This window comes from Corvus moneduloides, chromosome 16, assembly GCF_009650955.1.
Source record: "Corvus moneduloides isolate bCorMon1 chromosome 16, bCorMon1.pri, whole genome shotgun sequence".
Taxonomy (NCBI): Eukaryota; Metazoa; Chordata; class Aves; order Passeriformes; family Corvidae; genus Corvus; species Corvus moneduloides.
Window position 1 is genome coordinate 1,096,610 of NC_045491.1, and position 26,739 is coordinate 1,123,348.

The window sequence follows — 26,739 nt, forward strand, 5'->3', positions numbered from 1 at the left end:
ATCATCTTTATCTGAGAATTAAACTAGCTTTGTTTTACAGAGGGCAAGTAATCAAGAGAATATTCATTTCTCTGCTCACATGCAACTTCAGACTACAAACAACAGTAATCATAAGTACATAGCTAAGGTTTATCTTAAGAAAACCAACTGTGCTGTATGAATTCAAGCACCAAGCTGAATTTACCTGGCATTATCAACTACTTTGCGGCCCCATCTATAAGCCCAGCTAGCCAGGGCTGCCCAAGACTTGGCTACTTCAGGTGCCTGTACTGAAGACAAGTGATACAGCTGGCCCAAGATGAAGTCTGGTTCTCCAACTCCAATGTTTACTGGGATGGGAGAAATAGAGTAACATGTGTTACAACATAAAACCACTTCTGACTTCTTAACACAGAAAATAATACCAAAAATAACAGGTATTCAGTATTTTTTTAGTAAAATTAGTACCCAACGGTGCAAAATTTTCCAAAATGCCATTATTTTTGAGTTCTGACACTGCTTCAAAATAAAGCCCAGTTTCCATTTGCCAACAACCACTGCTGATACTCTAGAATTCTTTCCTCTTTCACAGAAACGTGGAACTGAGGCAAGGAATTCATGATCTCCAAAGGAGCTCAATGCTCCAGAGAGCAGACTTCTATGAAGTACCCAGGGCACTGTGGTTGTGTTTATTTGTGTATGTATTTCTTTTCTTTGCCATCAAGTCAGAAAGCACCTACTGTTCAACATTCACCAACAGCTCTAAAATAATTCTGACTCTGCATGAGAGGAACTAAGTTATTTATGAAATCCATGTTTAAAGACAGAATTTATCTTAACATTTAAAGAAAAGTCTGCTGGAAATTAGGACTGAACACATTCTGCAGCAACAACAGAAGTGTTCAGATTAAGTATAGTTTAAAGAAAAAACCTAAAGTACTTTTCACACTTATGGGGACCTTAGTAACACAAATCCTGTCCATGCTTAAACCTGAAAGATCCAATTCAAACTTCACCAAACACACAAGCTGAAAGCAAACACACAGAACAATAGCTGATATCCTCAATACAAAATAAACACATCCCAGTTTCATCAGGCCACCATTACTTGAACAAGAAAAATGTGACAAACATGAAATATTATTAAGGTATTTGGGTTTTTTAACTGTGTATAGTTACCCATTGTACAAAATACCCTTGACACATGTATTAGGAAAACAAATATATGAGTGATGGAGCGTTTAGTCTTTATCAGTATAGCTGGTGTTATCCCTCAGTGTAATTATCAGTAGCTAATTTTAAGAAAGAATGAGAACAAATCTACCTGTGGATTCACTTTCAATCCTAGGGTATTCATCTTCTAGTGTGTTAACAGCTGGCAGATCAATCAAATTATATATGTTTTTAGACAAGGTAGACAGACCAGTGTGATTCTGCTGCTGTCGAGCTCTGTATACTTGTTTCAACTGTCCTGAGATCTCTTTCCATTCTGCTTGAATCCATTTAGCCAGTGTGAGAATAGATTTAGCAACTGCATATTCGGCTTTGGCAGACTTGCAGAAAGATATGGCACAAGAACTCAGCATTTCCATGGCATGTGTTGACTGACCTGCACATCATGAAAAGCAGATCTTCAGTACACTGTTAACATTATTTAAAAACAATTCTGAAATTCAGCACACTCAGATACAGTTTGTAGCAATATATTTTTACACAGAAAATTCTCTTTAGAAGTTAAAAAGGACAAGCATGAAAAAACTTGTGAAAACACTTTCCGACAGACAACAGCTAATGGGATGAAATCAGTTCCTAATGATACTGCCCTGTTGTGACTTCTCCAAGGTGAGGGGAATTAGCCTGGTTATGAGGAAAAAAAGCTCAAGACACTACAACATAACACCCACCTGCTGTGTATAACAACTTGGTTTTCTCAATATCCAGTTCAGGACCCCATTTTTCATCTATCTGACCTGGTGCAGACAATTTTTTAAAGTGCTGGACTAAGTCCTGTGCAGTGGTGGTTTTCCCCAGCTGAACTTCACTGCACTGGGCGAGCAGCCGTGTAGCCAGGGCGATGTTTCCTCGCTTCCGTGCAAACTTAGCTGCTGTTAAGCCCAGTTCCATAAGATGGCTTTTAATTGGGACTGTTGGTTCTAAGGAAGGGAGCAAGACATTATAAACGAAAGTATTAAACCATTATCTGACACACACAGAATTTCTGCCCAATGTATTCTGCACCAGTAAAAAGTTGTTCAGAAATTTAGATTACTTCATTTCTGTCTGGAATATTTATATACCCCATCTCAAACAAAAATTATATCCATAGATTATCTGCTGGGCAAAAGATTTTTTTGCACTATACCATTCCTCTTAGCTAATAAACCTACTTGTCCCCCGACAGAACTTTTTTGTCCCATTACTTCTTACCATCCTGCACATTTAAATGGCTTTCATGACTGTTTTTGAAGACCCATTATTCATAATGTTGAAGCGTTCAAAAGTGAAAGCAGTTAAATATGAAGTGATGAGCAAGTAAGGGGTTATTAGGAGAGGAGTATACAACTGTTAAACACTTCAGAATGTTGTTTTTCTTTTTGACACTGTCTACATCACAGCAGTAACCAAGACAATGAGTAGTAAAGCAAGACACCTGAAGGAAAAAACTTGGCTTTTAAAAAGTACTCCATCTAAAAAATAGAAAAAGACAACTGCTGCTTTCAGCAGAAGACTGAAGTTCAAATTCTGTATTTGCTTTTCGTAACACCATAATGAGAGCTTACACACCTTTAAGCTTTTCCATCAGCTGATTCTGGTACACCGTGTACCTCAGTGCATGCATCCATGGCCTTACATCGTGCTGCTTGCATGACCTCAAAGCTTCATTGAAGAGAGGTACAAGACAGTCCTGGAAGAGGCACAGAAGTTAGAGTTGTGATAAGAGAACTTTACTACAATGCATTTTCATTAATTAAAACCAAAGACCATTTTAGAGCAAACATTCTTATTTGTATTAGTAGCCACACTTTATCATTAACTAAGAGAAATACGTTTTATGCTTGATTTTGAGACGATAACACTAAGAATTGCTCAGAATCAAGCAGAATTGTTTTCTGAACAATGTGACTAGAAATTAGATCTAGAACATTCCTGTTCTAGTGGTTGAAGTTGACATTTGGTTGTTAATTGCTGAAGTGAGTTTTTAATTAGAATATTTTTAAGTTGCCTGGAAAGTAAATTGCATGCGTTGTAGGAATAAGTGTTACAACATATTCAGAGAAGAATTACCAACACTCTAAAAGGCAACTACCAATAACACTTCAAAAATATTGCAAGTGTAATTGAAAGAGATGCTTTATAACTACAGAAAGAGTCCAACTGAGATGTAAACTTGTAACAACTTGGGTCAAGGCACATTAGAAAACTAAATGAGGTCTTTTCACAGTATGATTAAGAATCAAAACAATTAATGTATGTTTAATATTCAATATTCCATGACATGACATGGAAAAAGACATTATCCCAATTTAGGTTTTAAACACACAGAATTACCTCTGATGTGAGCCTGTTGCACACAGTGTTTTCCAGAGCAGAAGAACAATACAACTGCAGAGTGCTCAACACTGGTAAAGACTGAGACACGGTGAGCGTGGACAGTCGCAAAGGCCCAATAGCGATGCGGGATGTCTGCTTTAAGTACTTAATAAGATTTCTGAAATAAAAGGATCAGGACAGTAATTTTTCTTAGCTAGACTTTAAGAGTAAATAGTCATATCAAAGTTACCGAAGAAAAACCAAATTCAGTATCTTGAAAAAGATGAGAAGGTGTTGCAACATCATACAAGTTACATTACAGTACTTTATTATTGAACTGACACGCAGAAGTACTTTATCCACTCATGTACTTTATAAACTATATAAACTCCACGTTAAACATCATCTCATTTTTCTTGAGTAAGCTTATAACTCACAACAGCTAGAACTGGCAGCAAACTACCGTGGATGCTGAAGCTTTACACAGTTATGTTTAACAAACTAGAAGAGGTTTTCACAGTGTATTACATTAATTCATAGCACATTTCAACTTACTCAGATATTGACTGCCACTTTTGCTCCTGTTCTATGTGGTTTACAGCTGTTGCCAGACATACTGAACTTCTCAAAAGCTGTACTTCAACTGCTTTTTGAAGTTCTCTTGGATCAGGACTTAGCATATTAGGAAGGAGCTTCTTCATGTCTACACGGAGATCAAACAATTGAAATCAACTAGAACGGCCAAATTTTATCAAGTTTCACCATCTGAGAATTCATTTTTGACAGTAAGGAAGTTTGGGAAAAAACCCTCTTAAAGAAATACGCATTATATTTATGTATGTATTCATATCAGAAATTCATCACAGATTATTTATAAACAGTTACATTAACTCCAGAAAACACACTTGCATCAACATTTAGGATGACCACTGCCAATCATTTTGAAGCTTGATTCATAAAGTTTATGGTCAGTCCACTGAACACAGCAAACTGCATTCAGAAGTTTCAGTCTGTCATTTATAGAGACAGATACATGAAGAAATATTTACTTTTGCATCTGAAGTAAATGTTAATTTATGCATTTATACCTATTTTTTCTTTGGATCCCCCTGCAAGCAGGTTGATATTTTCTCCTGGTAATAATTCTAGTTGTTCAGTGCACTCAGTAAGTTGTCCAGACTCAAAGCTGCTCAAAGATCTGCAATTCAACGTTTACAGTTTTATTTTCACATTTCTTACTTCACTCCAGTTGCTAAGTATATTATACAGCAAAAAGAAAAGACTCAAGAGTAACTCCAAGTGAGCACTTATGATAAATTCTAAGCAGAAATCGCCATTATACGTACAACAATAGAAGGCACTAGTTCTGCACCAAATGAAAGAATCCAGCATCAGAGTGAAAGAAAAGCCCCTTTCTCTGACAGAAACAGTCACCTTCTCAGACCTGCAAGATTTTACTCCACTGCTACCTTCTGTGCTTTTATTTTCAAATCAAGACATTTCAGCCAAAAGGATTTTACTATGTTTACTACAATCATGCAGGAATGGAAAGCAATCAGGTTGTCAAACAAAGGATCCTTAAACTTTGAAGAGCTTTCAATGTCACAAGTATATTTTCATGAACCAGAAAAATATCAAAGGTCAGGAAATAAATGCACAAGCTACAATTCTAAATTCCTTTCTAAAAAGAAATAAAAATAAAAAATTAAGCAGCCAAGACCACTTCTTTCCTATACTTTTTACATTAAATTAATAAGATATGTTTAAGACCTGTACCACTGAAATACATTTTATTTAAGTTGTGCAAAAGGATGTATCTTCTGCTGAGTGCAGCAGAATAAATTTGGGATCTTTTTTCTTCAATGAAAGATTTTTTTCTTGAATACTAAGCAGCCTCAAGGTACAGCAGCTATTTAGAAGGATGTTGCCTCTTCACTCATCTCTAAGCGTCATGGCCAAGTTTTCACCCTCCCAAGAACACACCTTTCTTCTTTGCATGCCTCTATTTAGAAACCAACACCCAATTTTTAAAATCCCTTAGAACTTTAATACTTCAGTTGCAAAATAATGAACTCTAAGGTGCTGTTGAATAAATTAATTATACCCTTACTTTATGTAGTTAAAATCTGCTTTCAGGTTGATTGAGGTATTACTATTGCTTTTTTTCAGTTCATGGACCATGTTTTGCCACTCCTGAACAGCAGACCAGTCCGCGATGGAAATGTAACATTCACATGCCTTGTTACCCAGGTAGTTTATCACTTCAGGAGAAGAGTCACTTGGCTTAGTCAGAACAGTTTTTCTAGTTTCTCCTGTGAAATGAAAAAAAAATTATATAAACACACACATAAATATATATTTTAAAAGGCAGTTCTATTACTCAAACATTACTTCTATGTCTTTTGCAAGAAAAACTCTTAATTTTAAAAAAATCAAAGAGTTACACAACTTTTACAGTATTCTTCCACTGACACACTTTCTACGGGAAAAAAGAACCTTTTCAAAAGAGGTTTTGAAAAAATTTGGTTCATATCTGTAAAGTAGCATCAAAACAGAAAAACAGAACAACTAAATTAGGAACAAAGAAGGTTCATTTTCAAAGATGAAACAGAATACTGCAACCAAGTCTTAGTAGTTAAAAACCTCTGAGTAACTAGTGCACTTACGATACAATTATGTCACAAACACGAAGGTTTACGTTATGATGATCTAAAATAAACTAAATTACTAAGTTACAGAATATTTTACCTATTACCTTTAGTTTCATTCAGCTAGACCTCAGTACTGCAAACCCTCCTATCTACACATAATATTGGTTTCAAGAGCACTAAGTGGTTCAGTTTAACAGCAGACAGAAACAGGTTTCCAGATTTCAGAGTTAGCCATTACAGCCTGTGCATCATTCAATGTTCTCATTTTATGCACACACATTTACAAGATTGTATTTCTCTTAAAAAGAAAACAAACACTGACCATTCAAGGAATGCTTTGGGCTGGCATTATTCACACTGCTTGAATTGGCCAACTTCAGAACAGTCTTGTCAAAGCCTGTTATACAGCAATCCACTCCAGTCATGGAGCAGAGGTGCTCCTGGTATTCCGCAGTCGCTTTTTCAAACCTAAAACAGTTTCATATTCCAGTCAGAGTCTTAAAGAACCAGGCTGGGGTTTTTGTAAATAGACTAGATTCTGAGCATTATTTTACCCCCATACTCAAAAAGCTCATATCACCTTCAGCAAAAGAAAGGGGTTAAGACAGGATACGAGTTTACTGGCTGAATTTCCAGGTTACAGCATAGGATAAAAGCTTGTCCATACAAGTTTTAATGTCAACTTCAAATCAAGTAGAGACACAAGGAAATAAATCAGTTTTATATTTGACTGTCACAACTTTATGAGTAGAGCTGAATAGTGATTAAATATATATCATTGATTAGAGAATTGCAGAACTCCATCTAGGGCAATAATTCACACCTGAACCTTGACATTGCTGAGAAACTTCTCACCTACTACAAAACTGCATGTGATTTTAAGGAACTTTACAAAAATGAGAAAAAGACAGTTATAAATTTAAAACATCTTTTTTGTTTGTTTGGGGATTTTCACATAGAAGGTAATTAATGAAAGGTGCCCTTCTTCATTCCATACAGAAGAAAGGATGCATTCCTTTAAGGAGACCACACAGTCAAGGCACACCCCGTCTGTAATGATGACCCACTTATTTGTATCTGTATCCAAAGATTCTACTGCAATAATCAGAGAAGCCACTTTTTCAAATGTGAACAAAAACTGCAAAGCATATTCCTCTCTTGGCAAACTGAGTCAGGTAATCAGACCACACAGTGATCACAAACTTCACTACAAAATATTTAAATTAGTAACATTTTGCAATGGAAAATTAAATACAATACAAAAAACCAACATTACTGTGTAGGATAAACTAACAAAAGCAATTTAAGAACACAATTTATATTCAAATCCTGGTAGTTTAATTAAAACTAACAGTTAAAACACCTGAAAGTGCTGGATGCATCAGGTATCTCTGAAAAGATACACGGACTATAATTGACACAGAAATTACATCAGCAGCCTTGACTTGTGCCACAATTTGAAAGAATCAGAATTTTCCACAGAAAGAAAAAATGTCCCAAGTTTGTAGCATCCAATAATTCACAAAAACTCACCGCCCTTCTGCTTGCTGAGCTACGGAATTGATCCAGGAGAGAGACTTCCCAACCACAGCAGAAGACCAGACAGCAATACCCTGAATAGCTTCAGGACAGTGAAGCTCACATAATGCTTCTACCAGCATCATAATTGTCACTTCCAATTCATTTCCCTAAATGCAAACCAAAAGTGTTATTTAACAAAACTCATCTATTGCAGGAGCCACACATCTGTGGGTAAATACTCAGAAATGGTGCAGCAGTATTTCATTTTATGCATCCACAAGTGCTCCTCACATCCATCCACTGCACTGCTTTTGGCAAAGCAGAGGAGCCAAGGGAAGAGTATGTGCTGTGAATCCACAGCCTGAACATCAATGGTTAGCAATCACTTTGTGGTGGTTTATACCTACATGGGCATTCATTAAAGAGCATGAAGCAACAAATATCTATCAAACCTCCTTCGGCAAAACATTTAAGCAAATCAAGTTTGTACTGAAGAAATATTCATCCTTTTCTAGAAGGCTTTAACTACTTTATTCCACCCATCCCACCCCCGTATTTATCTGCTAGTTAGAGGAAGGATACCCCCATGACACAACCCTGCTTCTCCTCATACCCACAGGTAAGCAAAGACATCACACTGCCACAAGCTTGGGATGGCCTCATACTAACGCAACACCAGTTTCACAAGGTTTCCACTAAATCAGAAACTGCTCAATTGAAACTGTGAATGAACTATAGCACTCATTCCTGTGTAGTATTTGACCACACATCTACAGTGCATCCTACAACCACAACAAAATCATACAAATTAAAAATGTGGCTTTAAATAACTCGTTCTTTTACAACCAGTTGGTTTAATAACTACTGATTGTCTTAGCTTAGTTATTCTAGAATATCATGGTAAATATTTTTGCAATAGTCTACAGAGTTTGAAAAGAGAGTACCTGAGAGATGCTATTATTAGTTTTCATTTCTGTGAGCAAATCAAATCCATGTCTGACTGTCACAGCAGGCTGGCCAGCCAGCAACCCAACCCTCATGATGGAAAGTCTAATCCGTGTCAGCCAATCCTGGCATGTCTGACGATTGGTGTAAAAGAACGTCCTGATAACCTTCAGGGACAGAAAAGAAATTTCACGACAACACTGATACTTATATCAAAGGCAGGAAGGTTTCTTTTCTCCAATTTTCAACTGAGAGATGAAGAAACAGATAAAATTCTGCATCTTTAATTTTATTCATGTAAATGGTCTGAAATCACACAAAGCATGCAACTGGCCAGGTACACTGGCAAGCAAGAAATCTTAATAGGAACTGTCTATAAATTATATACCAGTGTCACATTAAAGTCTGATAATTATACAGCTTATTTCAAGAGCAAAGAATGTTTTGCACTTGGAACTACACAAAAGGGTATGTTGCTTATAAATAATTGCATTCCTCAAAAAGCAATTTAAACCCTCAAATAACTGTGTTACTTTTTAACAGGATTGCTGACAATCTACAAATAAGTGACTGCTACAAATCAGAGATACTACAGGCTTGCTGGGTTTGTACCAGTATACAAGCTGGTACTCCAGAAACAAAGCCTGGTTTAACATGTTCTGTAGGAACACACAATGTTCTTAGGAATAAGCCAAAGTCCAAGTTTTTTAAGAGTCTCAAACTTAGTTCGAGAAGTTTTTCTGAAACTCCGTGGCTAAGAACTGCACAACCCTGAAAACACTGTTCATTCAACAGACTGCTCCAAGCAACATCAGCACTGTAAGGCAGACGAACCTTGGGTGGAGAGGTAAGGGCATTGGCACATCCTTCATATGCATTGTACATCAGTTTTTCCAAGTTCTCCAAATACTGCAGAAGGAGAACAAGCCTAAGCTGGTTGCTACTGTGTCCTTCATCGTTGTCTGCAGTAGTCCACTGGCTAACATCTTGATCAGGGTTTAACGTGTGCGCTGCAAGGCTCCTAATAATACCTACACATTTTACCAAAACACAGGGGAAAAAAGTTACCAGATGGTATTGTACTGAAATGGGTCGAGGGATAGCAATGCTATCTCTCAAAATCTACCACAAGCTAACAGTAATTATATTTAGAATTTATAAGCACTGAAAAATAAAGCCGTAGTGCTCCTTGCCTTGGCCATGAAGACCTTGGCTTCACAACCTTACCAAAAAATCTCATTAAAATAAAGTGTATTTTTTACTTTACCTTCAATTGTTTGAAATGTATCTTGGGCTCTCCCCAGAGGAGTTCGTAGCTTTGAGAGAACAGTGAACTGAGCTGCTTCCCAGACAGCCCATTGCCACAGGACAGCATCAGTCTTCAACAGGTTCCGAGGGATGGTTGGCTGATCTCTCTTATCTAGTCTCTGACAGCTATAGAATAACCTTTCTAACCAATTATCCTTCCTGCAAGAAAACATCAGCGCATTAACACAAGTTTATACTGTACACACTTCACCTTCTGATTGCTCACAAACAAATCTCTCAAAAAATTAATTTCCAAGCAGCAATGTGCACAGGAAAATATGCCAAAAGGTATGTCTTTAAGACATTTATAAATATTTATAAATACACAAAATATTTAAAATAAAGCAATGTAGTTTGTAATGATAATAAGATATTTTAAACTAAATGTAACTCGGACTTGTTTACTAGACAGTCAAACTTTCACAGATTTCAGTTCTACAAGAAGTTCTTACCCAGTTCGGTGGAGATTCCCATACAAAATAAAACTAATGACATCAGAGAAATCCTGTGGGTGGAATGTATTACTTGGAGCTTTGCTCATGTGACTTCTTATAGCCAAAGAAATTTCCTGTATTTCAGTGTGGGTACGGTTACTGCAGGAAGAAGCGGAGAGGGAAAACAACCCATGCTACAATGTACTTAAATAAATCAAAAAAAGTTGTGTAAGAGAGTTACACGCACACTATATATATGTGTATATATATACATATGTGTATATATATATGTAGTGACTAGAACTAAATATACACTTTGGTATTAATACCAAGTGCTTTCAGAATTCAGGTCTTCAAGACAAATTATAGGACATAATATTGCTCAAGTTGTAGCACATGATATTACTGAAGCTCTGGATAACATGGACCTTCACGGGTATTCAGTATTTGCTTCAAGAAGTCATGCATAGCTTATCAAATTTGTTAATTACTTTGTGTTCTACATACTGTTCTTAGACCTGTGAAAGCACAGGAGAGATAACAAGACACTTAGAATCACAGAATCACCAGGGCTGGATGAGACCTTTAAGATCATCAAGCCCAACCATCAACCCAGAACTACCACCGTAAGCTCACGCTTTTTGATTTTGAACTAAGACGGTATGATGACTTTCCAATGGCGCATTACTTTTCAGGTTAAGTGTCACTGAAGAAACTGAAGCATTATTTACACTGAAGTTGATCTGAGTGACTCACCTCAACACAACATCTAAAGGAATTGACTTCAGAAGTTTTCCAAAAGCTTGTCTCACACGAGCACCACTATGGACTAGTTGAACACGACACACATCAACACACCTGCAACACCAACAAGGAAGGAGGTGTTACCATCTCCATTATCAGCAAAATTCAAATAACACACAGAACTCTGTTCAAGTACCTTTGTAAAAGGTCATCTGGAAGGGAGGAAGACAGGGCATGGAGGCTACTACATGCTTGAAGACAAATGTTCACATCTTCCAGAAGTGCTGAATTAAGGTGTTGAAAGGAGAAAAAAAAAGTTATTCTTGCTGGAATTGGGTAACTTCTGCACTACTCTGCATCTGTCCCCATATTATTTACAGGTTTTGAAATTGAAACATCACATCACATCATGGAACTGTCCAGTGGTTTTCATAAAGTAATGATTTGTGACTGGGACATTGATCTACCAAAAATGTCAGTGATGTGTCAAATCTCTTAAGATTGCATTTTATTTTAAGAAAATTAATTGTTTAAGTAAGAGGCAGGGATCCACTTAAAAAAAAAAAAAAAACATAAAAAGAGCATAAGTTCTTGCACAATACAACCTTGAAACATCCTTAAAGTAAATGCAACAAGTACAGTTGCTACTACCAGTGGGACAAGGCCATTTATGTATTTAATTTTGAAATGTAAAAGACAGTAAGCAAAAATATGCAATATCTTACTGTTTGCTAAAAGTCCTTTGCAAAACTTATGAAAAGATGGGAGAGAAAATAACGGTGCATATGTTTCCGACTTCTTCATCAGAAGAGCCACTTCCAGAGCCCACGTTGTAAGCAGTTTCCTTCAAAAACCAAGAGTTAGTCACTCTCCACAGTTACAGAAAGGTACTTTCTAATAGACCTTAGCCTACTTCACGTTGCACATCAGTATTATACCACAGCTCATACTTTTTAAACAAGGTATTTCTTAACTTTAAAAATGTCCCCGGCTTTCACAGCATTTTGGTAATACAGGACGGCAACTATTGCAAAAGGGTACTTTCAGTGAGCAAACCCTTTCTTTCAGTAAAGTCTGATAGCTCTGCTTCTGCTGGATAGATCTTAGGATGGTTTAAACTTTTCTAGTTTTCATGTATAAAAATGAGCAGCTACTTTTTTTCCACAATTTCATTAATAATGTTTAAAAAAACCCCAAATATTTGACTGGTTAAATTTACCCCAGGTTTCACATATTCAAATTACCCCGGCTTCTGAATTAATGTATTCTACTGAACAAAAAAAAAAAAAAATCCCAATTTCTAAGAAAATTTTCCTTACCTGGTATCTTGAGTAAGGTTATCCTTCTTAAGCAGTAGCCCCAAAAGGTTCAGTATGATTGAGAAATGTTTTTTTGTTGCTGTGGTTACAGTACTTATAACTGCTCCATCAAATAGAGAGGGAGAGGAAGAACTGAGGCTACTGGATATGAAATGGTCATGCCTGAAAAGGCAAGGAAAAACAAACTGTAAAACTACCCTAAGATTAGGGATACTCCCCTACAGCTCACATGAGGAGAGAAAACAACAGCAATGAGCAGCGAAAGTTAAACGAACACATACACACACAAACCACACCATGTCGAAATCCAAATATTTTGATCCCTAGCCTAAAAGAACAAAGCTACAATCTGCCATCAGTCCATGCAGGCCAGGAACCTGTTCTCAGCTGTGTCTGGTATCCAATGCTTAGTGAGAAATCACCACAACTAAGAGTGGAAAGAGTAACAGTTAAACTGGTATATTCCCTTACTTTGACAACAGTTTCTATTAATAAGGTCTGAAATGCATTTACATCTGTTGTTTACATCTCATTACCTCTCCTAGATCTCTCAGTAAGCAAAATAGTAAATAATCTTTCCTCATTTACTTTCAATGGAGTTCTCCCTCAGTTATCTCTATTCAAACACAGGATTTCTAACCTGCCTTTGAATAAAAGGCCAACTTAAGCCAGGATATGCTTTCCTGGCTGAGATACAGTTTCCCTGTAATTAACGAAAGTAAAAAGTGATCAGGGAAGTTTGGGCAAAAGCTTGATTGTATCAACCTATTTTAATTCATCCCTCCAACAATATATTCTACTCAGATCAGTCCATCCTAGTGCTCTTAAAATACTGGTGAATTATTAAACCTCATACCTGGAGCAGTGTGAGTACAATGTATAGAGCACTGCATACTGGACAGCAGGAAAGTGAACTGCTATGTCACCATGAACAATCATCAGGTTTTTACTCAGCAGTGCAAACACAGTCGGTGAAAGGGCCCACATCTATAAAACAATTGCAACACAAGCACAGAAACATAAAAAGGAGGATCTACTTTTAACTGTAATTGTCATACCATTAACTAATCTCTTTTGCTTTTTCCCCACAGGAGATAATTTAACTCTATTATTTTCTTTGCTATTTTTTAGAAGTCTGTTAAAAGCAGTCCATGTTTTTATATAGAAAGATCTGGAAAGTGTTCTCATATGGCAAATAAACCACCAAAGGATACACTACAGCTTTCACCTGTCTTGATTTTCAAAAGCAATTACTATGATGATCTTAGCATTAAACCATTAATAACCCCGATGAGATGCCCTTCCCTAGAAACTGCTTTTCATTCTGCACCAAATAGAGATACAATCCACCCATTGTTTCCCCTAAGTTTTAATAGTGGACGTTTTTCTAAAACTTAGGAAGTTTGGAGACAAATATGATCATTTTAGTCATACATATGTGCCCTACTGGTGTAATACACTAATTTTAATAATAAAGTATTTGTTACACTTATTGAAGGAACTGTCTGTAGAGTTTTTACTCACCCCAATTAATGAGTTTTTAGCATTTCCAATAGTACTTAGAGCACTGAGGTCAAATATAACAACAAACTGGGCATTATCCACGTTGGATATAAGCTTCTTGAAAGAGTCATGCTGGATTTCAGAACAGGCCTCAGGAAGATGTAAACTATGGAGAAGACTATTTAAAGCACAGGTCATTTCTCCTAGAATCAACCTGTAAGCAGTCTCCAGAACAGGAATGTTCTTCAGGCTCAATACAGCTTGGTATACAGCAAGGGCTGCTGCAACAACCTTGAGAGCATAATTACAGCAATAATTGATTAGAACAAATCATAAAATATACTAATCAGCAACAAAGAATTTAAAATTACTCTTCTTTAATCTATGAATAACTCAGTCTGATACACATACCTATCTTCAGTTTTCTGTACCTCTTACTTAGAGAATCTACTAATTACTTTATTTTCTAGATCATCCACCTAACACACTGAGTTTCAGAGCCAGATGAAATAAGGACTTCTCTACGTGGAACGATGGCAAACTTACCAATTTCTTATCAAATCTAAATACTAAAACGAAGAAGTAGGTATATCTGCCTTTTCAGAAGTTTCAGATATTCAGTTAGACTAAAAAAAACATATTTAAGATGAGCTAAGTTTTACAGCTTAATCTATTCTATGAAGTGCATGAAGGCTGTTGGAATACACCTGTAGCAGTTACTTACTCTTACCTCTTTCTCCTTATGATAACGAAGAACAAGCAGTTTAGACTCTGGTATAAATAATTTCTCTACAAATGATGATGGTAGTTTTGTATTTATTTGTTCAACAATCTGGGGATAAAAACCAAAATAAGTATCTTTACCTGAACTTTTACTAATTCTTAAAGACTAATCAAAATACTGTTTTTCTAGTCCCCCACAATAATAAAGACATGTACAAACCAGTGTCAACAGATTGAGGACCGAAATGACATAGTCAGTGCCACAAGTCTGACAATTTTCCATTTGATCTAATCCATAGGTGATGACCATGTCGCAGTGTATGGTCATACTGGGATCCAGGCTGCCAAGTAAAACCCCAACACACTCATTGGCAGCTGTAAGCACAGCTTCAGAAAAGAACACTTGGTTTGCTGCAGTCACACATCTCATTACTCTGTACAGAACCTGCAAAATTAAAACCACAACTAAGTTAAACTCCAGTAAGAAGAGATGCTATTTAATTGTATTCACATCCATTTGATATCCTGTCCCATCACCCACTGCAGCTCGATCAATTCTATTCTGAATAATCCTGGCATTACATTTCAGAAGTGTAAGAAAAAACAAAAAAACGAACTTTCAACTGCTTGGCTTCCAGTACAGGTCGAGACCTACAAAACCTAAGTTCATTGCTCACAATTTCTGTTCAGTTCCAACTAATGTCAACAGAACTCCCCTTGCAAAACACAGACTAGTTTTCTTCAGCTTTCCTCACAAGAATCCTCCACAGATTAAGGCAGAAGTTACATAATTGTCTTGGCTTCAACTGGAAAATCCACACACTTACTTATCCAAGAAGTTGTGTCCCTCACAAAATTCTGCAAGGACATCAATTCCAGTTGTGCAGGTCATCCAGCAACCACAGGACTTTGACTGTAGATATTTTTATCTTATATCCTCACCGGGTACAGAACTATAGCAGCTACTTAGCATATCATATAGTATTTATTCTGAGTTTACACCATCCTACAGAGCTAGGGAAATTTGCTAAGATTTAATAGATACAATTTCAACAGGAATAAAAACCATCCCATTTTATAAAACCAAACTCCTAACTAGAATTCAGGTTTCTATAGCAGCATAGTTATCTGAATAAACAGTAACATGGTTTCAAAGATAACAAGCAAACTTAGCCACATTAACTTAAAATGCCTAAAAAAGTTCGTTTCTGATAAAATTCCCAAGTGCCACTATCACAATCTATACTTTAATAAAATTATTGTAGCACATTTCTTAAAAACAAATAGATTTAATCAAAGCTGAGAATACACATATTCATGTCACATTCATAAAACCTAAATAAACTCAGTGAATGGCATTGCTGTATGGTGATAAATCAGGTGAGCAACAGAGAAAATTGAGTTCTTACATCAGTTACATAAGCTTCTGTAATTGGTGGTCCTCTGATGGGGCTGAAGCGCTCCCCAATGCTCCTCACCACAGTACTGAACACCCGAAGAAGTGCAGCCAGTTTAGGCAGCGACACCGAGGGAGGAGGAATATCCTCATCTACAGATTCCCCAGAAGCCACATGGCTGAGGTCCTGCAGCACACGAGGTTAATGTATCAGCACACATCATTAACTTACACAAAGGTAAAACATCAAAATATGGGACTGAAAATACTTCATCTCTTTTCCAGACGTGAAACTGTACAATCCAATTACAGACATTTACCCAGTACCTCAACTACACACACACACCAAGGTGGGATCCAGGCACACAGTGACAACGAGAAGTCACAGAGTAGCAATGAGTTTAGCCACCGAAACAACGTACTCAGACTATGTCTTGTAAATTAAACCAGAGGCTTATGAAGCTCCTGGCCTCTGGAACATGACCATCTGTCTTGTTGCACTGTTACAACGGTTGTCTGCACACTTCTACCACTCTTCCAAAAAATTCCCATTCCCGAACTGGAGTTGAGATGTTTGACTGGCCACTCCCACCACTCGTGCAAACTGTGTTGATCTGGAGACAGAGTTTACTAACAGAGTGCTCCATGCCAGCTGGCACCAGTGCCTGGGAACATTCCCAGAAGTGCTGATCTCATTAGTTTAGCTGTAGCCTTGGTCTAGCCCACTGTGAGATAAGAAACACTGACTGGAAGCACCACCTCCACGTTAGCACACGTTATCTTAAAACTCTTCTGTGACTAAGAATACACACATTGACCAGAGCACCAGCCAACCTGAGAAGCAGTGATTGACTGCACTGTGAATCCTAAAGCTGCCCCAGCAGAAGCTCTGGTGTACGGAGAAGGACACTGACCAAATCATTGATTCCGCTTTGAGTGACGCAAATTATGCTCCAAGTGCAATTTTACCTACAGGACGTGCACATTAACATACACAACATAGTATAATCTCCCTATAAGCATGTATTCATATGAGCACATAGACCTTAAAAGACAGCACTCCCTCCCCATCCCAAAGCTCTTCCTTTAATGAGAGCACCAGACAAGCTCTGTGCCCTGTTAATTAAAACAAAGGTTATAAAGTCAAAATGAGGTATGTTAAATGAATATAATCTAGTTTTCCATCAGATCCTGCTGCATTATCTCCTGCACAATACAATCTGCTGCTTTATTTTAAAAAAGACAGATTTATCATTAGTCTTGTGAAGCATTAGGATTTCCTCTCTACCCCCAACAGTTACTAGTTCTGAAACACCCTGAGGCTGAACAATTAAAGAAAACACCAAGGAAAGACCATGAATTGTCTTCACATCAGCTCTTTAAAAATGAAGGCATTCATTCCTGTTTGGTCAATTGTTTATAATTTTATTACAACATGATATTCTCCATCAATAACAGCTGAAGGCCTGGTTGTGATACTAATTAAATAGTTCGTGAGTATTTGTGCAGTTGGTCATTATACATGACTGAAGTATACTCCATAATTTGGACCTCTTTTCCCCAGGAAAGCCATATAATTTTATTTTCTACAAATGTAATACAGCCATAAAAATAACAGCTGTAGATTTATTAAGAAAACCATAACACTTAACTCTGGTATACACCATAAAGTCTTGTTTACCTCAGCATAAGCTTCCATATCTTCCAAAAACTGACCCAAGAGCGTGGTAGAAAAAGTAAGATCAGCCACCCAAAAGGGCTCCAAGCTCTGCAGCCATCCTGTATAAAAATACCAAGCCAATTAATACAGGGTAACATAAAAATCATTAAATTTTAGTTGCATATTGCTGAGGGAAAAGTTGCTGAGCTAAGAGGAGGTCATCCACATGGAAATACTAACACTAGATGTTTTTAAAATAAATTGTAACTCCCTCTTCTGTCCTTCTGCAAAAATCCTTTTAAGGTTCAGTTCTGCCCCTCAGCAGCTAAACACTAATGATAGAATCTAGGACTATGACACAAGAAACATAATGGACTTGCTGTGAATAACTCCCAAGGAAACTGATAAAGCTATAGGAAAAACTTTCCCCGTTTTTTAAATGCCAGTACAGTATCTTTACCACAAAGATTTTCTTAAAGTACTCAGGAAAAAATGTATCCTTTCACAGAGGATATACTAAGACCTATAAATTTATTTAAGTGTTATAAAATTGCACAGAACAATTGGTGCTTAAATGTACCCTGAATAAAGCATCCCATTTTCCCAGAATTAGCACAAAATGGCAAATGCAAATTTACTAAAAAGTTAGCAACAAAGTCTCTTGCTATGTAGCCAGAAACTCAATTTGGTTTTATGTCAACTTCCGCATCAGTGGAACCAAACTTGTGTAAGTAAACCCACAACATCTGCAAGCCAGAGCAGACTCTGAGACTCTCCATGAGCTCCTCTGGCCAAACTTACCAGAGACCTGTTGCGTCAAAGAAGGTTTCTGAGTGTGATCTATGTGCCACCCAACCAGTATGTCCACTGTGTCCTGGAAAGCAAATGTGAAAACAGAGTAATTACCCAATTTGCTGCACCAACACTTCTACTCAAGAAAGAAAACACAGAGGACAAAGAAAGCTTACCCTAAAATTGGTGCTGAAAATGTGTGGGTAGCATCGAGACACCAGAAGGATGCACTTGACACACTTGCACAGTAACTCTGGGGTATCAACATTTTCTAGGATGGACTGCAGGCTGGTCATTACAAGCTGAAAAGTAAAGCAAAGCCACCAGACATTTCACTTCATTTAACATGTGAGAGGACACATCGTAACAAACTAGTTTGATTCAAACAACAAAACTCTACTCTTCCTTCAGGAACAAAATGTAAAAAGCATCACGTATACTGTACAAAAAGAATCACTTCGAGGGGGCATTTGCTTGAAACATGGCAGAGCCAGGGAACACTCTTCTCTAGTTCTTTAGCCACAGAACAACTGTTGTTTTAAGTCCTATTTCTCCTGCTGAAGCTTTCTGGCTCTGTAAAGTAACTATTAAATTGGAGCACAGACCTGGCATAGCTGTTCTACACCCAAAATAAGAGACCCTAGAACTTGAACAAGGGGACCACATCTTGTCTGCACACATCCTACTCCCTTCTCAGATCTATCCACAATTCACGTTAAGAGACCGTAAATAGGAGGCAGCACAAAACAACAAAAAGGTTGGGTTTTGTGTACCATTCCACTTCAGTTCTCTTTTTGGTCTCAACAAGATTCTTCTTGGATCTGCCATAAATACTAGAAAGTTGCATCAAAATATGTATTAGCCTCCAAAGACTTGTCATTCTTTTCTAGTGTAACCACAATCAAAGAACCTCATTCAGTCAGAAAGTCATAATCCAGTTGTAATGGTATTTACTTATTATGTCAATATAGCATCACTTTTTTGATCATTCCATTTTAAAAAGTTCATTCAAGCATTGCACTGAGAAAATCATTAATAATCCTGTTTTAACTTGTAGTCTTACCTGCATTAAAGATGAAAATGCTTTCTTTTCTCCTACAGTCTCCAGTGCTTTGTAGGTTGCACACAAATAAAGAAGTTTAACTTCATCTTTTGTGGATGAACTGAATTTGCTAAAAATCCATTTAAAGATCTTCTCAGCCTCGTAGCTCAGAGAAGCACAAAGAAGGCCAAGACAGCAAGCTCCTTCCTGTCTCAATTCTTGAAGCAATTTGCTACTGCAATTTTCGGAGAGAAAAGAAACCAACTTGGTATCTCAAGCCATGACAGCAGAACAGAAGCATGAACAAAATACTGCATTTTCTAAAGCAAAAGAAAATATATGCAGAAATGAAGCTGCTTCTCTCCTACTTAATGGCAGCAGTGGCGAAGCTAAAATAAAGTTCTAAGAAGTATTATTTCTATGGAGTAAGTCAGCTTGAATAAAAGTACGGAACAAACGCGCTGCTCTACTTGCAACACACTATCCAATAGGAATGGTTCTTAATATGCAGCTGACTCTGGGTAATAACACTGACTTAAGCATCTAAAAGCCCAGATAAACCTGAGCATCCTCTACATACACTCCTAATTGGATGTAAATGAATCAGCATGTAAAAAACCTTCATTTTGGAAGCTACACCACCACAGCAGCGCACAGCTACACCAGCTGACTGAATGCACCAGAGACAGACTCCACACCACCTACATCAAAGCCACACTGGTGCCTTCACATTCTCTCCAAGGGAACTGTACTCTGGACAGTCCAACAGTATTGTTGATATGCCTAAAAATCTTTATTCTCCCCTAATTTCATTCTGTTCCTGAAATGGGACACCCATGCAAAATTAGTAAATTAACTTCTTTCAACCTTTCCCCCCTCTGTTTCAAACCTAATGCTGTCAATATTTTTCCCCTTTACAGCATTCTTCCCACTTACCTTTCATTGAGTACATCATGAATGGCAGTCAGGATATTATCCAGTTGTTTAACTAGTACCTGTAATATATGATACATAAAAGGCACAAGCATAATAACTGCCCAATACTGTTTCCACAATAGGTCCTGTTTACACCCACAATAAATACAACACTGCCAGTTCCCCTTGCCAAGAGAATGTCATTATGCTTTCCATGGCCACTGAAGACTAGCATGAACTATATTAAGCAATACTGCAATATTATCCTAGATGTTATATTTGATATTTATTTACATTTTATTTATATTTTATTTATTTACAGCCATGAAAATACTGGCAGCCTGCTATCAAGGTCTGTTCTAAGTTTAGCTCTTGCTGATAACATTACATCACGATGGAAGACTCATCATACAGTTCACGAGTAGCATCTACTGAAGGCCAAATCTTAATACTAAAAAATTAATTGTATCACCAGAAAATTTAATGGAACACATAATCTGAAGAATTAAAGCTTCTACCTAGGCAAGCCTGCATTTCTCAGTGAAATGGAACACAATTTTGGGGATGAAGCACTACTGGTGAAGCAGTGCTTCTCAGTAAACATAACCAGAAAGATTTGTTTTCCTAATATGCACCAACCCCCACCACGTTAGTGAGTTGTCTGAAAAATCATACATTAGCTGCAACTGTATAATACATTAACAGGAAGTTTTCTTGACAAGTTAATAAAAAGGTTTGTTCTCTTTTCTTCAGAAAGACATTCATCTTTACAGTGGATGATACTCGGTTTTTGTTGTAAGTTTTGAGCAATGTGATGCTTTTGAGGGTGAGGGGACAGAGATCCACAGGCTTGACCCCTCGAACTCATAAGGGCATTTTAAAAATGTGTCTGGTATCGGTGAAAGAGGCTAAAAAGGAAAAGGCATCTATATATTTTAGAAGCTAAAGCAGGACACCACTAGATGACAAATGACTACTGACTTCTACTACTTTACTTTGAACTCGTATTTCAACCCTGAAGATGAAAAGAACTCAGTTAAACTACACTTAGTAGTGTCAACAACTGCAGAAACTACTGCTAGGTTAAACACTGTCCACTATAAAGTTTTGGCCTTGGTATCACTTGACATCTGATCTTATTCTCATTAGTGAGCTCAGAGAAGCTTAACCAAAAGTTTCTCAGTGACAGACTTAATATTCTGACCACTAACAAAGCTTGTCACCACTGAGTTAGACATTAGAATGGAAATTTCAGTATGTTCTGAGATGCCAATAAACTTAAATAAAATGCAGTTACAAAATAAAATTTAAAAATGGGGAAAACCTCATGGAGAATAATGGAAATAACTGAAAAAAATAACCACAGCATAACTGTGGGAAGCATTTACTTCCTAAACCCTCATAGTAACAAGAGGAAAGCTGAAGAATTAAGTAGGCTTGCACAGGGGCTGCTTACACCTGGGCGCACAGACTGGAATACCCCCCATATTCAAGTCTCATGTCCTTTGCAAAAGAGCACAATTATCCCTGGTTAATTAAAATACAATGAGAAAATGGACCAATTTCTTATAAATAAGGACTGACACCGATTCCAAAGCTAAAGTATCAGAGCACTGCTTGCAAATGAGTGGCAGGATATTAAACCATCACTTCCTGCTTTTTAGTACTTGGAGAACTCTTAAGCTCTCCAAAACAGTGGGGGAGATGTGTCAGAGAAAATGCTCTACAATATTTTATTTCAAAATATGTAATATTAAAAACGTATACCCACAGTGGGATACTTCCCATCCCCAAATCCTTAAAAAACACTTGAGGACATTAGAGACTTCAACAAATCATCAAAAATCCTAAAGATGTCATGAAAACAAAGTCTTACTTAGTTCCCTTCCCATGAAAGGAAATCCACATACAGAGATGTTTAGTTAGAAAGCTGAGTAGCTCTAAGGTGAGCTGTTCACAAGACTAAATACCTGCATATTTTTAATTTAAAATACAGAAACAGTTCCTGAACAAGACAACACCACTTTACTTCCTTTTCCCTCTGCTTCCTTGCTGAGGGATCCAAAGGCTATTCCTAAGACCAGTCAAAGAAAGCCACACACATGCCATGTTAATTCCTACAGTTCAGGCATTCAGTAGCTTGGTCTAAGGCAATACACCATAATAAAATATTTCCTGAAGTACAGAAACAAGACAGACAACCCAGGAATACACTCTCCTTTCTTGTGGAATGAAATTCCTCAAACACAAGATAATCCTTGCAGACATATCCCAACACTCAGATTTGAAAAAGACAGTTTTATAAAACAAGAAATACCCCAATGCTATGGAAAAGAAAGAATTACTGACCAGTTTGTTTTCTGGTTGTTGAATGAATTCTTTCAGTTGCTTTACAGTAGCCAGTCTTCGGTCTCTGTCGTCTTCCCGAGTAATCCTCCGAAGAAGATTTGACAGTCGAGACTCGTCAGAATAAGACAACGGTCGCTCTGAAAAATGTAATTATTTTTTTCCTACAGCATTGATCAACAGTACCTGTATTGTCCAATGTGTGTACGTGTGAAATCAGTAAGTCATAATAGTAACTTGAGAAAAAAAATAAAGATAAATCCCGATTGGTTTTAAACTTTCATTAAAAGAAAGTTATATGCAAAAATCTAATTTAGCTACCAAAATATTTCATTTCTTCCCATGGACAGCCCAGTTCCTGTGTAGAACTCATTCAGAACTAAGCAGAACTGTTCTACCTCTACACAAAACCCTGGACTTAGTTCTCTTCCACATAAACGGAACTAAAAAAAAAGGGTGTGAGGTAAGGTTAAATCAGACTTCCGATTGAATAAACAAAAATAATTCAACAAATAATATTTCAAGAAAACCTTGTGGAAAAAACAAGCTGCTTCCTGAAGCAAAGAGCCAGATTTAAGTTCAAGCAACTACAAAGAAACAAGATTTTCTCTCTGATAGGTAGTAGGGCTGTGCTTTGAAAAAGAAAGTAGATCTGCTCTTCCTTTATTGAGGAACATAAGCCCCCAGCGTGAAGATGGACTTGGCTGTTCACTTAAGCAGACCACAATGGGGGAGAATCAACATCTTCCTAAGAAAACACCTCATTAAACTTGGCCAACAGCACTCCGTACCAGAGAAGGTCACAATGCAGTTTACCTGATTTAGGGACCAGTTACCTATTCATTCATACAAATAATTAATTTCCCTCATTTCGAAAAAGGAAACAAAATTTCTTTCAATAAATTTAACATTAGATGCTTCATGGTGGTTCAAATTAGAGGATTCATGGAACATGATGAGGTTTTCTTAGTCAACATGACTTTAATGAGAAAATCCGAGACAGCTACAGACAGCTTTTTGCTCTGCTCAACATCAGTCATCTGATGTGACTAAAGCAGCTTTGTCTTTATTCAGTTAATAGCTGATCTGCACTGGCATTACTCCCCAAGAGTGTCAGCTAGTTGTCAAGTCACAATCACAACCTTAAAAAAAAAAACAGAACCAAAAAACACTAACCAAGAACACGACTGAAGCTACACTAACCAAAGCACTAGTTAACAAATATCTGTGACATCCACTTTGGGAAAATTCAGCAAGGTCTCAGCCACGTGCTAACGCACTCACAGAAGACAATCTTTGAAGTTGTTTAATGAATATACTAACAAACAAAATCAAAGAATTTAAAACCAAAATCTTGTTGCAACACAATCCCACTGTATTTTAAAGAAGATATGAAAAACCAAAATGACTTGCTGAAACCTACAACAATCAAAGACAGCCAAGTTCAAAAGGAGAAACCCTTGAAATCTGGTATCTCAAGGAGAGAGAACATACAAGTCATAGGCAGTAACTTCAGTCATCCAAAATTATATATCCCAACCTTTTAAGGATTAAAGAGATGCTCACATACCCAGGAGAACAGTCTGAATTTACTGTCATTTAGTACTGGCAGAAAGTTTTTTTTATTTAAAGAGTTTTCTATTTCCTCTACACAGACATAAAAAGACACTAAAAGGACTACATAGTTTTTATATCAAGACACCAGAATGGGGTTATAAAGTCTGTGTTTAATCCATTCCTAAAACCACATTTTCAAAACAGTCATGTCACCACTTACACCTCAATTCTTCCACCTGCAAAGCACACTGAACACTCTCAAGTCTCCTTTGAAATATTAATCCTTGAGAAGAAACAGCATGTCCTCATGTTTATAATGTGCCTGCCATAAAGCAGGCAGTTTTTACCAGTGGCTCAACTACTACTTATCCTAAGTGATGCAATAAGTGACAGTGCTTAGTCATGAAGTTTCTATTTTCATTCAAAAATGCTTGGAATTACTCTTTTTTGTTTTTTTTAAACTATGACTCAAACCTGAACTAGTGGGAAGAGTGAAGCCTTCTTCCTCAAAAACACAAATCCAGCATTCCTGCACCCTCTTGAAATTCCAAATTTGTTCTTGCTTCATCTCCCAAGACCTCACCCAAATTCTTAGGATGCTTCCAGTTCCTCCCTGGCCTCTATCTCTCAGCTGAGCAAGAGGGAGCACGAGTAGTGGCAGGCTCAGGAGGACAGCAGTGGCTGAGTAATCAGCTGGCAGGATGTGACACTGCCTGACCTGCAGCCCAGGGAGAACAGGTAACGGCTGAGCTGCTCTTCCCACACTGGGGCTCGTTAATGAACAACTTTTTACTCAGGCATCAATTTGCAACAAATCTAAAGCAAATTCTCCTTCTTAGAGATGTCTTTGTCGAATCTGGCTAACCTAAGTAAGGGTTCAAAATCCATTTAAAGGAAATTGAAAAGACTGACAGCCTAAGCCAGATAGATAGTTGAGAGATCTGCCAAACTATGGAGGAAGCCTCAACACAAGGAACAGTAAAATAAGGTGACAGTTTCCATCAACACCGTCTAATCACATATCACAGAAAATAAAATCCATATAGATTGCCTAATCATAGTGAACTTCTTTTCATATTCTGAACACAAGAAAGGTTGCCAAAAGAGATACCCTCTTCCTGAAAATCAGCAGTGTCCTTACCCTGTGATTTCCTCATGTCTTTTGTGGCTAAAGCACGATTCCCATGCGGAACACTGGTAAAATCAGGATTGGTCACATTGTTAACTCTCAGCTCTTGCCCCAACGACTTCCGACCATAAGTATTTTCCCCAGATCCTCCATTGACACTGTAGCCACCTGTGGACAAACCAACGTGACATTAAAACAGGCTCTCAGACCATACATTTAGCAGGGTGGTGAGCTGTGAGTTATTCCATTCATATGCAAATTAGCAGCCCTATACTCTACCAGCTCCTTTAGCTTCCTGTTTCACTTCCACATGCATCAATGTTTTGTTATACCCTGTAAGTTTCCAGGTCACAGATTTAGAATTTCATCCATCTTACTTTTGAAGGACATGAAGAAAACACTACTGCCATGAAGTTTAATGTCAATTTTGTTGCATTTAATGTTTTCTTATTATTACTTTGACATGAAAGGCTTTGCAAAATACAAGGTCAAACTGCTAGTACACATGGCTAGATACATTCACTTACTTGCTCCTTTATGCACATGAAATCTCCATTCTGTTTTTGCTATAAATCCACCACAGACTGAGTAAAATGGCAAAAAAGAAAAAGGGAAAATTTTTGAAAAAATAAATATCTGTTATGCACAGATTGAACAGCCCTCCCTAAATATACAAAGGTCAATATTTCCACGCACTAATACTGGTATCATCCTTAATTAAACTCAATCCTACATTCTTCCACTTGAGACACATCTTTGGTAACAATATAAAATGAAAACAAAACCATCATTTTGAGTAATTAAATTGATCTTACCCCTAGATGCACAAGAACAAGCATACTCAAATTCTGAGACTAGAAATTTTTCCAGTCTGACACACCACTTTGAGAGGCAGGTTGTTCCCCTCAATACTGTAGAGAAGTGAAACTGTCTCCTGAGCCTGCCCAATACTTCACTCAATGTATTAGAGCTCACTTCCAAGGCAGATTTCTGAAGTGCCTTCCCTAACCAAGACAGGGAAGAATCAACTAATAAAATTAAACCCAGAACAACAAAAAATATGCAAGATTTCTTTCAGAAAAGATACTTCCACAAGTCCACCTGCTGCAATGTATAACAGAAAGTCCGGGGAAAAGGAAAGGTGGCTCCCCATAAGAGGCTGCCTACTGAGACTAAAGGATTGATAAAAAATTAAGTTCAAACCTTGAGGTGAACCTGGACCTTAGTAGATGTGAAGAACGCTT

The 26,739-nt window shown here is 37.3% G+C and overlaps 1 protein-coding gene across 2 annotated transcripts in view; it reads right to left on the minus strand.

The window, feature by feature from the left end:
* Positions 1 to 26,739, minus strand: part of SMG1 (SMG1 nonsense mediated mRNA decay associated PI3K related kinase) — a 60,596-nt gene that overhangs the window by 22,773 nt on the left and 11,084 nt on the right. For both annotated transcript variants that reach the window (XM_032125495.1, XM_032125494.1), the window contains 30 exons: positions 25,508 to 25,663; positions 22,813 to 22,949; positions 20,485 to 20,543; positions 19,570 to 19,783; positions 18,683 to 18,808; positions 18,516 to 18,588; positions 17,736 to 17,833; positions 16,068 to 16,241; positions 14,879 to 15,103; positions 14,666 to 14,767; positions 13,957 to 14,226; positions 13,289 to 13,419; positions 12,433 to 12,594; positions 11,839 to 11,957; positions 11,310 to 11,397; positions 11,126 to 11,227; positions 10,388 to 10,528; positions 9,895 to 10,094; positions 9,462 to 9,658; positions 8,627 to 8,794; positions 7,695 to 7,849; positions 6,484 to 6,629; positions 5,621 to 5,822; positions 4,599 to 4,708; positions 4,066 to 4,213; positions 3,529 to 3,688; positions 2,764 to 2,884; positions 1,884 to 2,132; positions 1,304 to 1,588; positions 185 to 329 (listed from right to left, as the gene is read on the minus strand). In XM_032125495.1, the coding sequence (XP_031981386.1) occupies positions 185 to 329; positions 1,304 to 1,588; positions 1,884 to 2,132; positions 2,764 to 2,884; positions 3,529 to 3,688; positions 4,066 to 4,213; positions 4,599 to 4,708; positions 5,621 to 5,822; positions 6,484 to 6,629; positions 7,695 to 7,849; positions 8,627 to 8,794; positions 9,462 to 9,658; positions 9,895 to 10,094; positions 10,388 to 10,528; positions 11,126 to 11,227; positions 11,310 to 11,397; positions 11,839 to 11,957; positions 12,433 to 12,594; positions 13,289 to 13,419; positions 13,957 to 14,226; positions 14,666 to 14,767; positions 14,879 to 15,103; positions 16,068 to 16,241; positions 17,736 to 17,833; positions 18,516 to 18,588; positions 18,683 to 18,808; positions 19,570 to 19,783; positions 20,485 to 20,543; positions 22,813 to 22,949; positions 25,508 to 25,663 (4,663 nt within the window). The remainder of the gene's footprint in view (positions 1 to 184; positions 330 to 1,303; positions 1,589 to 1,883; positions 2,133 to 2,763; positions 2,885 to 3,528; positions 3,689 to 4,065; positions 4,214 to 4,598; positions 4,709 to 5,620; positions 5,823 to 6,483; positions 6,630 to 7,694; positions 7,850 to 8,626; positions 8,795 to 9,461; positions 9,659 to 9,894; positions 10,095 to 10,387; positions 10,529 to 11,125; positions 11,228 to 11,309; positions 11,398 to 11,838; positions 11,958 to 12,432; positions 12,595 to 13,288; positions 13,420 to 13,956; positions 14,227 to 14,665; positions 14,768 to 14,878; positions 15,104 to 16,067; positions 16,242 to 17,735; positions 17,834 to 18,515; positions 18,589 to 18,682; positions 18,809 to 19,569; positions 19,784 to 20,484; positions 20,544 to 22,812; positions 22,950 to 25,507; positions 25,664 to 26,739) is intronic.